Raw genomic sequence first — 14592 nt, forward strand, 5'->3', positions numbered from 1 at the left:
GAGGACGTGAATTACACGATTAACCTTGCAGCTAAATTGCAGATAACGCCTATTCCTGTCCATCCCTGTCTTCCCCACTAACCCTGGCAACTAAGGGATTTGCACCCTTGAAATACAGCAGGCTGTCAAGTCTTTGAATTAAATCATCTGAAGCAAAGGAAAAACCTATGGAAAGAGACTCCGTGGCCCTACAAGATGCTCTGGGACAAGCTTTCCGCTGAGGGGGGAGATGTGGCTGCAGCCCTTCAGCGCCTTACACAGAATCACAGAGTGGTTTGGGCTGGAAGGGACCTCAAAGCCCATCCAGTTCCACCTCCTTCCATGGGCAGGGACACCCCCCACTGGATCAGGGGCTCCCAGCCCCATCCAGCCTGGCCTTGAACCCCTCCAGGGATGGGGCAGCCACCCCTGCTCTGGGCAACCTGGGCCAGGGCCTCCCCACCCTCACAGCAAAACATTTCTGCCAAAGATCTCATCTCAATCTCCTCTCTTTCAGCTGAAAACCATTCCCCCTCATCCTATCCCTGCCCTCCCTGATCAAGAGCCCCTCCCCAACTTTCCTGGAGCCCCTTTCAGCACTGGAAGCTGCTCTAAGGTCTCCCCACAGCCTTCTCTTCTCCAGGCTGAACAACCCCAACTCTCTCAGCCTGGCCTCATAGCAGAGGTTCTCCAGCTCTCAGACCATCCCTGTGGCCTCCTCTGGCCTTGCTCCAACAGCTCCGTGTCCTCCCTGTGCTGAGGACTCCAGAACTGGACCCAGAGCTCCAGGTGGGTCTCACAAAGCAGAGCAGAGGGTCAAATCCCCTCCCTCCCTGCTGGCCCCACGGCTCTGGATGCAGCCCAAGACACCGTTGGCTTTCTGGGGTGTGAACACACGTTGCCACCTCATGCTGAGCTTCTCCTCCACCACCATCCCGAGGACGTCAGGCTGCTCTCTCTCCATTTGCTCGGTGAGTAATTTAAACTTTCTCTTGTTTTTGGTTTGCCTAAATGTTGTCTGACTTCGTTAAATGCTTATTTTGTGCTTTGTCCTGTGGCTGCTGCAAATAATAATGGAAAGATGTGGCTGATTATTGAGGAAAAAGGAGAGATTGGCTGTTAGGAGGTCGTGAGGTGGCTGCAGAGCTGAGAACAGCTGGGCTGAACCCTTATTTTCCCAGCAGGAAAAGTCTGTGCTCAGGAGAAGGGAATGGGTGTTTGGTTGGAGAGGCTGGCTGATTGCTGCAAATAAGAAGGGCTGCAAAACATCATGTTGATGGTTATCTCTTCTTTCTCTTTTCTGCTTTAAACCTCTGGCATCTGTCTGGCTTGCTGAGGGCTGTGAAGTGGAAATGGGGAATTGCTGCAGTAGAGCCCACGGGGACCAAGAGCCACTGTGGGAAGCGGCACCTCCATCACCTCCAGACCTGCTGGATGGTTCCCCAGGATGGGGAATGAGCTGCTCTAGGTGCCACCCGTGGGCATGTGGCATCTGTTGAGAGCTGTGACACACTGATGTCCCCATCTCCCTCCAGGCTGGGTGGTGTTTTGCTCTGGGAATGCATCCAGTTTCCTAATTGACACCGATAGTTTCCTTGGAATAAGTGCAGGTTGTTGTGTAAATATCTTTTCAAAGTATTTTTTTAATGTGTCTTATTTATCCAGTAGACCGTAGCGGCTCCTTAAGCTTGCAGGATTTCCTGCAGCGAAGGTCTACAGGGCTCTGGGTGCCTGGTTCGCTCAGCTCTTGCTCGTGTAGTGAACTCGGGTTGGTACAAACAAAAAAATTCCCTTCTATTGTGCAGTCCACGTTTTATAAACTTCCCAACTGGTATTTTTCCTGAGGGTCTGTAAGCGTATGAGAGAGCAGGAGCGAAGGGGAAAATAGATCATAGAATCATAGAAGAGGTTGGGTTGGAAGGGACCTTAAAGATCATCTAGTTCCAACCCCCCTGCCATGGGCAGGGACACCTCCCACTGGATCAGGGGCTCCAAGCCCCATCCAACCTGGCCTTGAGATCATTAGCAAATCAAGGAAGAGGTGTATTCTGTAGTATCATGGAATCATGGGATGGTTTGGGTTGGAAGGGTCCTCCAGGCCCATCCAGTTCCACCCCCTGCCATGGGCAGGGACACCTCCCACTGGGTCAGGTTGCTCCAAGCCCCATCTGGGCAACCTGGGCCAGTGCTGTAACTCCAGGCGTGCGTGGATGAAAGGAGAAATAGCAACCAAGGGCTTTGCTGGAGGGTGGAAGGCGCATCCTGAGCACCAGTTGTGGGCGCAGCGGGATGCCAGGGGCCGAACGCTCTGTGGGACACGTGGATGGTGGTGGTCGCATCACTGAGATGACACCCAGGAGGACTTTCTTGCAGAGACATTCAGGACAGTGGTGGCTGCAAGGTCTATATGCCTACAGGGTGCAGGTTCTCTTCCCTGCGCCACCAAAGCCCCAGCACTGGGATTTTTCTTTAAGTCATTGGATTAATCCAGGATCTTGGCTGTGTTTGTTCACCGCCTACGATTATTATCTAGTTTGCCTGATTCTTTGTTTCTCTTCAAATATTGTTTCTGCTTTGAAGGGTAATGAACATAAAGGCAAATATCTCACCTTTTCCCTCTTGAAATGGCTTTAAGCTGCGTGTTTGCCTTGGATGACAAGATGCAGCTCAAGGAGTGGAAGGTTTTCCGGCCACACCTTAACCCGCTGTCTTATTCTGCCACAATTGTGCGCAGAGGGAATGAAAACATTTGTATTTATTCATGAGATTTAATTCCTTTTAAAAGACAAGAGAGCCGTTTGTCGAACAGGTAAGTGTTTTCCGATGGGCTCTGCAGGTGTAAATCTCTCGTGGAGCATTGCAGCGTGGCTGGGGATGGAATTCCAGCCCTAAATAATGCCATTTTTGGAAGGCTGTGAGCCTTTTGCTCCTGGAATTAAGCAGGTCCCAGACCTCAACATCCAATCCACATCCCCAATGAAGCATCCTTCTTTGCCTCATCATCCTCTGCTTTGCTTACTGCCTGTTCTGCTGCAGGCACAGAGGCCCCAGTGTTCATCTTTTAGGTAAACCCAAGCTTTTTCCCTATTTTATCTTTCACCTGCTGCAATTTGTGCAGCAAAAATCTGTTTATCGTTGCCTGGAGGAAAAGAAACCCTCCAAAACCAACTTAGAGACATACATCTTCAACAGCCAGCCCAGCCCAGCCACAACCACTCATCACCAGAATCCTCCCAGTACATTAATCTCCCCCATTTAATGTTTTCTATCATTTTATTTGCTTTAAAGCTTTACCCCCTGCGCTGTTTTTTCGCAAGTGGTACGAGAGGCGTGCGGTGATCGGTGCCCGCGGGGCTGTTTTGCAAAGCAGATGAGTGGGTCTGGTGGTGAAAGAGGGCACAGTAGATAAATAATGCAGTAATTCCTCCTTTCCCCAGCACAAACAGAGGATGAGGAGGGTTGATGTGCTGTAGACACCCAGCAAAAAGAAGCTGGGCAGCGAGGGGTGAAATATCAGCCGTTTGCTAAATAATTGGGGCTGGGAACAGGGAGACCTTGTGGGAAAGATGTGGAGAGCAAAGGGTGCCCCTGTCTCTCGCTGACCGCAAAATCTGTCTGAAAATGGGATGGGTTTAAGTGTCACAAATAAAATTAGTTGCTTGGTCCCTCTTCTGAAGCCTGAGAGCTCCAAACTTTGGATTAGATGATGTTCTGGTACTCTGGTGCTCAGGAGGAGGGCTGAATTACATTGAGTAGGATCTTGCAAAGGTGCCTTGAAGGCTTCTTGGGTTCAGCTCCAGGGTTTTTGCCCCACAATTCTCCATTTGCCTATTAGTGTCAAAAACCTCAACGATTCCACGTTGCCCGTGCTGACACAGACAAGGCTGTGGCTTTGGGGAGAAGTCCTGGCTTTGGGAAGACTTGCTGCTAGGTTTAGTGGTGACAATCCTAGAACGGTTTGGGTTGGAAGGGATCTTAAAGATCATCCAGACTGGACCAGGGGCTCCAAGCCCCATCCAACCTGGCCTTGAACCCCTCCAGGGATGGGGCAGCCACCACCGCTCTGGACAACCAGATCCAGGGCCTCCCCACCCTCACAGGAGAACATTTTTTTCCTAAGATCTCATCTCCATCTCCCCTGTTGCAGCTGGAAACACACTGTAAAGTGATGTAGAAGTACCGTTCCGGGGGGCAAAATTGATGCAAGTAGCTACTCCCTGGGAAACAGCGTGGATATCCAGACTAAACCACTGGTATTTGGGAAAAACTCAGTTTCATCATGGAAACTTGCCAGGGAGCTTTGCAATCTTCATCCCCCCACCTCGTACGTGACCATACCTAGCAGCAAACAAATCTGATAGACGCTGGCAGAGCTCCCAGCCGCCGCAGCGCTCCGAGTCTAGAAAACGGATTAATATTATCTAGCTGGTACGAAGGGAGCCCACGTTCTGGTTGCTTCAGAGCTGGCTGGGGTCGGGGGGGGGAGAAACATCTGCAGATGCTTGAGGGGAACCTCTGGCATTTGCTCTGCTCTCTGTGACAGCCCCAGGGAGCTTCACCAATGATGTTTGTAAAGCGTTTGCACATCCTTCTGCAGGGGAAGTCGTTCTGGGTGGACCCCAGCGTTACTCCATCCCGTGCAAATCACAGAATAGTTTGGGTTGGAAGGAACCTTGAAGATCATCCAGTTCCAACCCCCCTGCCATGGGCAGGGACCTTTTACCCCCATGTGTAGCCAGAACTTCCGAGATGTGGAGACTCATTTATTTGGCCAAGACTCATTAAGGAGACATAAGACCAGGACTCGGTAGTTCCTGTCTTCTAGGTCCATTCTCCAGTCAGTTGAGCATATTTCTGGATATCTAACCACCTTTCAGGAACCCATGCAGATAGCTTTTTCAGTTCAGTTTTCATATTGTTATTCAGTCTTTTAAATATTAGAGTTTTGACCACAGTGCAGGAATGAAGTGGTCTGGAGGACGCAGAGAAAGTGCCTTTCCCCTCTATGTGAATGAGACTATATCAAAAGGACACTTCAATATTTAAAAACCCTGCAGGTTGGGCGCTTTGGAGTATAAAATAAATGCAGCACAAGTGACCGGATTAAACAAATAATACAGTAATAAAATAAGCACACTGAGATATTTCACTAGAAAGAATGGGAAAGGCAAATCCTTCAAAGCTCCAAGCCAGAAGCCTGGGAGCTGCCATCCCTCGTGAGAAAGTGGCTCCAAATGAATAAGCGCTTTGCTAGAGCCCCGGCTGGTTCGTTTTCGCAGTTAACCCAGCCATTTATTCTCAGGGGAGTGGCAAGGAGCCCCGGGTGCCCCCACCCAAGCTCAGTTTGCAAATAGACTTGTGCTAATCCTGCTGCTTTCCGGCGTGGCACGAGCAGGACCCTATGGTGCCACCTGGACTGGGTGATTCTCCAGCTGGTGGAAATGTACCATGGGTGGCTTTGCCAAAGAGCCAATATCCCTGTGTTTTGCTCCTCTGGGTCGCACGGGCTCTCCAGGACAAGGTCCCTCTCTCCTCTGTCACTGCTGAAAGCCCTGATCCAGGGTCACCAGGCTCGGGTGATGCAAACTCTTAAACACAGAGGATGTAAAATCATCCTCAGTTGGAAACTCAGTCTTAAAAGCTGGGAATGTCTCCTCGGGAGGCTCAGGCTGGGCAGGCAGGGCTTGATGGGGCTGTTCTCGGCCAAGGGGAATGGTTGGACTCGATGATCTGGTGGGTCTTTTCCAACCTGGTGATTCTATGATTCTATGACACTTGCTCCCAGGTTATATCACCTTGAGTCTGAAGAAGCTCTGCTTTTCTGCAAGTCTGGTGGCTCTGAATGAACAGAAAAAGTGGAATCATAGAATTGTTTGATTGGAAAAGACCTTTGAGATCATCGAGTCCAACCATACCTCTCCACTACTAAACCAGATCCCTGAGCACCTCATCTACCCATCTTTTAAATACTTCCAGGGATGGTGATTCCATCACCTTTCCGGGCAGCCTCTGCCAGTGCCTGAGAACCCTTTCAATGAAGAAATTTTTCCTGATGTCTAATCTAAACCTTCCCTGGTGCAACTTGAGGCTGTTCCCTCTCATCCTATTGCCTGTCACTTGGGAGAAGAGCCCAGCACCCACTTTGCTACAACCTCCTTTCAGGGAGCTGCAGAGAGGGATGAGGTCTCCTCTCAGCCTCCTTTTCTCCAGGCTCAACCACCCCAGGTCCCTCAGCCGCTCCTCATAAGGCTTGTTCTCCAGCCCCTTCACCAGCTTCGTTGCTTTTCTCATGGGAAGACCAAGGTTGGATGATATCTCTCGGAAACCCAAACCCTACTGCTGGAAAAAGCAGAATTGGGGAAACGCATCAGCTAGGGTGGTGTGAGCATCCCTGCTTTCTCTGCAGTGATCCCCGTGCCGTGCTTTGACACCGGCTGCTGGGAATGTCTCATCGCAGCCGGAGCCTCCCGTACGTCCTTGCTCTCCCTGCCAGAGGGAAAGGGAAACTCCCCCATGCAGGGAGCTGGAGGCAGAGTCCAAATGCTGCAGCTCCTTTTGGGCTTTCAAGAAAAAAAGGAAAAAATTCTTCACAGAAAGGGTCATTGGTCCCTGGCAGAGGCTGCCCAGGGAGGGGGTTGAGTCCCCTTCCCTGGAGGGGTTTAAGGCACGGGTGGACGAGGTGCTGAGGGACATGGGTTAGTGATTGATGGGAATGGTTGGACTCGATGATCCTGGGGGTCTCTTCCAACCTGGTTATTCTATGATTCAATGAAACACTAAGCAATGAATCTCAGAGCTCAGACACCCGGCACCTGACTTCAAAGTCCTTTTTCTTTGCCCTGTTTCCTTTTTCTTCCAAGATAGGAGCGTCTCAATGCAAACCCATCCATATATGCTTCGCTCTTGACTCCTTTTCCTGTAAAAATACTTGTCTTATCTCACAACTTTCCCTTCTGTGAGAGGGCTGCCATAAATTACCGCAGGCAGACGGCTTTGGAAGCACTTCCAGGGTTCTTTGCCGTGGATTCCTCTCTGCCTTTGACTGCTCTTAATAAATGGTGCCCAGACCAGAACAGAAGAAAGAAGAGGAATGTGCCTTGGATGTTTGTGAGAGGCAGCAAGAGCGTTTCCCATGGGAACGCCAGTCTGCAAAGCTGCATTTTGCCACATTGTTAAGATTGGAAAAGACCTCCAAGATCCTCAAGTCCAATTTGCCCCTCAACTTGTCCATCAAGTGCCCCTTTTCCTTTTCTTTCCCCGTTGTGGTGGAAATCTGCCTTGATGACTGTGCCACTTGGCTTCTCCTGTGCTTCCCTGACCCCGGCTTCAGCATCGCTGAGCAGGGATTCCCTGCAGAACTGCCTTTCCACTGAGGCTCTAGTTGGTTTAGAAAGAGATCATGGAATGATTTGGGTTGGAAGGGACCTCAAAGCCCATCCAGTCCCACCCCTGCCATGGGCAGGGACACCTCCCACTGGATCAGGGGCTCCAAGCCCCATCCAACCTGGCCTTGAACCCCTCCAGGGATGGGGCAGCCACCCCTGCTCTGGGCAACCTGGGCCAGGGCCTCCCCACCCTCAGAGCAGAACATTTCTCCCCAAGATCTCATCTCAATCTCCCCTCTTGCAGCTTAAAACCCTTCCCCCTCATCCTGTCTCTGATCCAGAGCCCCTCCCCAGCTTCCCTGGAGCCCCTTTCAGCCCTGGAAGCTGCTCTAACATTGCTCCAGGAGGTTTTCTGTGGATGACAAGAGCATCCACAATAAGAACAGTAAATATGGAAAATCCTCAAGGATTTTTAAGACCTCTGAATCCTTTTGCTTTGTGGTTTAACTTGCCTCTCTCTCTGGGATGCGTCCACACTCCCCAAAAAACAAATCCTAGTGCTCGTTTGCTCTGAGCTTTTCTGCACTTTCCTCTAAAGCATCTTTGTAATCAACGGGTACCAAAACCGAGGGAGAGGAGGAACACTGATCTGATGAAGCCTGGTGCTTGGGATCTCCTTGTGTTTCCCATCCCCTGTTTAGCTCCGTGTAGCGAGCTAGTTCCCACTGCTCTGGTTTGCAAATGTTGTGTAGGTCAAGCCGAAGATTTTTCTTGGCTCCAGCCCTGGGGAGTTCTTGCCAAGTATGTGGTTTATTGCATGCAAATGTTAGTCAACAGTTACATTATCCGAAGGCAGCCCTTTTTTCTTTTTCTTTTTTTTTTAGCTTCAAATGAATGCTTTGGCACAAACAAGTGTAAATGTTATGTCAGTGTTAGACACCATTTAATCTTGATGGATATGTTAGCGGCGGAGCATGACACCAATTGACAGACATTAAATGATGCTTTCTGTTCCCAGTTGTAGCCAAACAGGAGTTCTGCTTCGTTAAGGCTGATTAAAACTCCACATCTCCATAGTTAGGGTGGGAGTTTTCTTTTCTGTGTTAATCAAGGGGACATTTATCACCAGGCAAGCCTGGCATGTCGTTTCCCATGTTGTGATTAATGCTTTAACACTCTCAGATGGTTTGGTTATCGGAAGGGTACAGCCTTTTTTTTTTTTTGGCCTCATGCTTTGTGCTTGAAAAGAAAAAGGAAAAACCAACTGGAAGTCTCTCCTTTGTCCACAAAACCTCCAGGTGAAGAGGGTGGAACCTGGTGAGCTGCATCTACCTCTTGAATAGCATTCATGAGCATCCAGCACCAGCCTCCCAAGCCTCCCTGAGGTCTCATTTTGCCCTCTTGATGCTTTCTTTGCCTTTTTTTTTTATTTTAAAGCTACTGAAATACAAAATTGACTGGAGAATCATGGTCTTTCAGCTCACTTTCCATGCAGGAGAAGATGCTGCTGCCAACAGGGGAGGCGAGGGAGGGCGTGCATAGGCAGGCTGTGACCCAAGGTCAGTCCCTCTCTGCCTCTGTACGAGGGGGAAACGTTCACACCGATGGCTCCCAGGATGAATTCTTCGTATTATGGTCCTCTGGAGCCCAGAGCTGCCCCTGATTACACTGATGTGGTTGCAGGGCTGGAAGGGAGGTTCCCAGATGAAAACCGGGATCAGTTCTTGTAGAGGGAAACTCTGGAAGCCCCTGGAATTGTGTTTAAATTGTGGGATTGTGGGTAGTTTGGGGACGATAGGGAAAGTATTTCATGATAGAAGCTGTTATTTTGGGGAAATAGTCACCTGTTTCATGCATGTGGGACAGTAAATGGGATTAGAGGGTGCTCAGTGGTGTTCTGTACATGAGTGGCTGAGTGATGGAGCAGAATTTGGTGCCGAGCGCTTAGAAATAGTGATGAATGATGATTTACCACCTGCAAAACCTGGTAAATTGGTGCTTGTGACAATTAGTTGAACGAAACTCGCTCGAGGGCAGCACCTGCAGCAGTCGAGCGTGTGAGAAGCTAGTGGTGGTGGAACAGGCGTGGGCATTTTGGGTGAGGAGCAACCGATTGAATGTCATTGCAGTTTCTCTTCTTTGATTTACTGATGGTCTCAAGGCCAGGTTGGATGGGGCTTGGAGCCCCTGGTCCAGTGGGAGGTGTCCCTGCCCATGGCAGGGGTGGGACTGGATGGACTTTGAGGTCCCTTCCAACCCAAACCATTCCATGATTCTATGATTTTGCGGCACAAACAGGGATTAAAAGAAAAACCCAGACCCAGGGCAAAAAAAAAAACCCCAAAAACCACAGAGGCAGCTTGCTTTCAATAAAGATTCTGCTCTCTTTATTCCAAAGGACACTGCACATCAGATAAAACAGTATCAAAAAATATGTACAAAAATAGCAACTATTTGGTTTATACCAGCAAAGTTAAGTGTGAGCTGTTGGGTGTTGAAGCAACAAAGGTATTTTACTGCTTGTAAACCATCCATGAGGGAAATAAAAGCAGCTGACACAAACATTTTCCCAAAGAAGCATCCGAACAGTTGAGTTTATAGCTCATTTTCAGTTTATATCTCATTTTCCCAGCCCAATTCAGTCCTTCCCAGCAAAACATGCCTGTCACTGCTGCTCTTCTGTGCAAAGGACACGCCGTGATCCCTGTTCAGGAGCAGCTCTGGGATCCCTGTTCAGGAGCTGGATATCCTCGATGCTCCAGGATGCTATTAAGGAGCTAGATATCCCAGATGCTCCAGGATCCCTTTCAGGAACAGCTCCAAAGCTGCTAATCCAGTGTATTTAGTGCAAATAGAGCATCTCTGCCTTGATTTAAGCAGCATCCTTCCAACCCAAACCATTCTATGATCCCAAGGGTCCCTTGATGAGCCCATGGGAGTTCAGCACAACCTCTGCTCCCTGTGGATGCGAGCGTGGGCTCAGCTTTGAGACCATAACGGCCTTTTTGTTTCCTTCCAAAGCTGCAGATAAGCAAAGTGCAAAGTGGATGAGCAGCAGGGCTGGGTTGGAAACACTTTGCAACAGTGGAAGGGAGGTGGCTGCGGGAGAACGGGCTGGGGGATGCGCAGCATGGGGAGCAGGAGCTGGAAGAAAAATGTTATCTCCAGATATTAGAGGTCATTTCCAGACAATTAGACTGAGTGTCCTCCAAACTGAGCAAACAGCTTTCATAGCAAGAGAAGACGAGTATCTTCATCACAAAGGGATTCAGTTTGCGTGTTCTCCTCTCCCCATCCTCCCTTCCCCTAAGCTTTGCCTTCTTCACGCACCCCAGCAGCTCCACCTGGGACCCTGTGGGATCTGGATCTATTAGAAAGCCAAAAAGATCCTTTTCCAAACAATCTTATTAACCAGGATGGCTCTAAGCAGCTTCTTATTGTTATCTAATCACCTGCAGGAGGGAACTGGAACACTGGGATCTGTAATTCTCCTTCAGAAACACAAGGCACTTTTCTGGAGGGGAAAAAACCTCCATGTATTTTTGTTTCAGAAGGTTAAATATGTTCCAGCAGGGCTATGCTGATTTACACAAGCTGAAAAACAGCAGTTGAGGTGTTTCCTCTCTTGGATTCACATTTATTTCTAACTTTCTCCCATGGGCTTTAGTGGCATCGAAAGTTTTAAGTACGATTTGTTAGAGAAGAATTAAATATTTGCTGATCTGCTAGTGCAAATAGTTGTCATCTCATTAAAAATCACTTGTAAAGATATCACCCTTTTGCTGCCTCGGGCTAGGAAATGAGCTGATTTCACTCATAAAGAGGGAATTTGCAGCTTTGAAAGCTGATGCAGCCTTGAACTAGGAGCTTGTGCTATTTTCAATAGTTTATATGGGAGCGTTCGAACAGCGTCAACACCCGGATATGCAAAACTCATCTGTCATTGCGCTATTGTCCGTGTTCCCCAGGCTTTCTGGTTTGGTTTCTCAAGGCTGTGAAGGCACCGGCAGTGGCAGTTGGCATCGCGGCTCTCAAAAGGCAGAGGGATGAGGTTGTGGGGGGTTAAGCTGGAACGGCTCCATCCCAGCTGGAGCCACCTGAGCTGAGGTACTGGCAAACCAGCCTCCGAGCAACCGGATCCAGCGGGAGGTGGGACTGGGTGAGCTTGGAGGTCCCTTCCAACCCAAACCATTCCATGATTCGATGAAATCTAGTCCCCAGCTGCAGCTCTGTGGCCGTCAGGCACTTAGTTTGTCATTGCTCATGGCAGAAAGGGGTTTAATTCTCCCCAAAAATGTGTTGCCCCAGGTGGAGGATGTTACATCCTTACAGCATGCAGGAATTTGGGGGTTGAGGGCTCTAAGTTCCCGCTGGAACCACAACCAGCGATGCTATCAATGACAGAAATGTGATTTTTTTGGCCTTTTTTTCCTTTTAAGCTTAATTTTTAATCTCATGCAATGGTTGGTGGCCCCAGTGGCTGAGCTGGGGCTGTGTCAGCGCCAGCACAGGATGCTCAGTTTGCTTTTTGCCCCCTCAGCACGGGACAAAGATGATGTAGGGAGGGTAGAGGGGAGCGCTCGCTGTCTCTGGGGCTGGACCATGGAACGGTTTGGATTGGAAGGGACCATGAAATTCATCCAGCAGGGAGCAGGGGCATCTTCACCCCTATCAGGTTGCTCGGAGCCCCATCCAACCGGACCTTGAATGGTTCCAGGGATGGGGCAGCCACCACCTCTCTAGGCAAGCCTCCCTTTCCATTCCTGAAAGAACCTGCAATATTTTCTGGCTGCAGACTGACCCCAGAGCAGTGCTAGCACAGAACCATAAAACAGTTTGAGTTGGAAGGGACCTTAAAATTCATCTAGTTCCAACCCCCCTGTCATGGGCAGGGACATCCCACTAGATCAAGCTGCTGAGCATGCTGAGTTACACCCTTCTAAAATCTTTTTTTTGCTTTTTTTTTGGCTTTTTCTTTGTTTTCTTACTGTTAGCAACAAGAGAGGCTTGTGAGGCAGCTGGAAGATGCTGATTGGTACGGCAAACGCAGTCTCCCTCTCCTAATTAGCACTAGAAAGAGCGATGCGGGATTAAAAAAGCCACATTTTAAGAGAAAAGGATGTTTTCTGCTTAAAAAAATAAACCAGTTACCACCAGGAGGGGTTCCAGCCATTCAGGTAGTAGAGGCAAGGCAGGTACTGCCAGCCGCCCCGCAGCGCCAGGAATGATGCTCCAGGGATCTCAGGTGCTTTCTGCCCCACCAGCCGCGTGTCCAGTCTGCCGATTTCCGAGGCGACCTGTTTCCTCTTGGTTTTATACCTCCTGTTCTGGAACCAGATTTTCACCTGGGTCTCGGTGAGGTGCAGGTTTTTGGCCAGGTGGGCTCGCTCGGGGGCCGAGAGGTATTTTTGGTGGCTGAATTTGCGCTCCAGTTCGATGACCTGGGTGTGGGAGAAGGCTGCCCGCGAGCGCTTCGCCTGCTTGGGGGGATGCTGGGCGATGGGCAGGGGGGCACGTTCTGACAGGTAGGTCTCGGCTGTGGCATCTGTGGGAGGAAAGAAATGAGATTTAAGCCCGAATCACTTGCTTTTTCCCTTCCAGAAAGCAAAATATTCATATTAATATTATAAAACCATTACCCTTCGTCCCATCACTGCACGCTTGATCAGGGAGAGGATGAAGGGAAGGGTTTGAAGCTGAAAGAGGGGAGATTGAGATGAGATCTTAGGCAGAAATGTTTTCCTGTGAGGATGGGGTGGCCCTGGTTGCCCAGAGCAGGGGTGGCTGCCCCATCCCTGGAGGGGTTCAAGGCCGGGTTGGATGGGAGATTCACTATGACTTTTCATGATTTTAGCAATAATCAGCCCAGTGGCTGTTTCTCAGCTTGCTTTTATGTAGAAGCTTCTTTTAATAGAATTGAATCAGAAAGCCAAAATTCCCCTGGCAAGGTCTCTCTTAGCAAGCACGAGCTGGTCACTAGAGAGTTCTAAATTGCTTTTTTGGCTCTTGCAGCTCAGCTCAGGGTTGTTTGGGCAAGGAATGGCTTGAGTCCCCTCTGGCAGCGCCGACCGGGGCTTGTGCTGCTGCACAGGAGAGGTTAAAAGAATTTGTTTCCGAGTGAGATTTGCTCCTGCAGTGAAATGATGTTCCCTGCAATGAATTTAGTGGTTACACGCTGTTAAGTGGTGCTGGGAGCCTTGTGGGAAGAGGAGCAGAGTCGTTAATTGGGGACCCTGAGAAATAGGGGCTGAGCACACATGGGAGCTGAGCCCTGCTGCAAACAGCATAAATCCAACCTGAGAAGTCTGTAAATACCCCCAGATCCGAGGCACCGAGAAGCTCAGCCCATAGGTGCAAGGATTGTGCCTATGGGAAAATCCTCATCCCCAAAGAAAACAAGTTTGTGTCCTCAGGCTACAGAGGATAACTCAGAAATGGGAAATCGGTGCAGCTTGAAGCAGAAAGCAGTTAGAAAGCACTGAAAATAAATTCCTCTCTTTTCTCTTTCCCAGCTCTTAGGCAACGCCAAGAAATGTGGTATAAGCACAGGTTCGCTTGCTGGGGAACCGTGTTAGAAAGGAACTTTATTTCCCAAGGTATCACAGAGAACTGGATGGGCTTTAAGGTCCCTTTCAACCCAAACCATTCTATGAAATCCATCGCTTGGGTCTTTTTCAAATGGCATTTTAGGCAGATTCAGCCTTGTGAGTTATTTGAAGCTCGTGGTTTGCACGCAGCTGCTATTTCTTTTACTTCTCCACAGCTGTTCCCTGGGGTTTAAAGCTCAGGTTCTTTGGCTCTGAGGTGCTCTAGGTGGCCAGCCCGGACCCTGCTCCTTGGCTGATGTTGCTGATCCATCTCCCAGCCAGAAGGCTCCACCAGGACCTTCCACCCCCTTACCTGCATGTGCCTCGCGGCGTGTCCCGTGGGCTGGGGATGCTCCTGGGGGATGAAGGCTCCTGGGAGGGTTCCCTGGGGCTGAGCTGCCCTCGCTGCCCTCCTCCGCGACTGCCCCCTGCTCTGGGCATCCAAACCCTCCGCTCTTGCCCTCTTCGGGCTGTGGTCTCCTCTCAGCCCCGTCCCAGAGGATGTCTTGGATGAGGAAGGATGTCAGGGGCCTGGAGGAGACGGGCATGGTCTGCTGGGGTGCTGGGGTGCTGCTGGGTGCTCTCTGCCTCCTTGGGGGGAGCACCCCGGCACTCATCCTGCTCTTCCTCTCCCTGCCCAGCAGAACGCTGGCTTCTCACCCTCCCGGCTCTACATTTATAGGGCAGGCAGCCAAGCCTCC

General features: G+C 50.0%; 1 protein-coding gene and 1 long non-coding RNA gene across 2 annotated transcripts in view; both read right to left on the reverse strand.

The window, feature by feature from the left end:
* The window catches only part of LOC138731618 (uncharacterized), a 349611-nt gene that overhangs the window by 88911 nt on the left and 246108 nt on the right, over positions 1 to 14592 (reverse strand). The window lies entirely within an intron of this gene.
* On the reverse strand, positions 12268 to 14508 carry NKX3-1 (NK3 homeobox 1). The gene is made up of 2 exons (XM_069877677.1): positions 14205 to 14508; positions 12268 to 12849 (listed from the first exon to the last, which is right to left on the reverse strand). The coding sequence occupies exons 1-2, from the start codon at positions 14506 to 14508 to the stop codon at positions 12452 to 12454; spliced, it is 702 nt and encodes a 233-aa protein (XP_069733778.1). The 3' UTR covers positions 12268 to 12451.

This window comes from Phaenicophaeus curvirostris, chromosome 27 (assembly GCF_032191515.1).
Source record: "Phaenicophaeus curvirostris isolate KB17595 chromosome 27, BPBGC_Pcur_1.0, whole genome shotgun sequence".
NCBI classification, from domain to species: domain Eukaryota; kingdom Metazoa; phylum Chordata; class Aves; order Cuculiformes; family Cuculidae; genus Phaenicophaeus; species Phaenicophaeus curvirostris.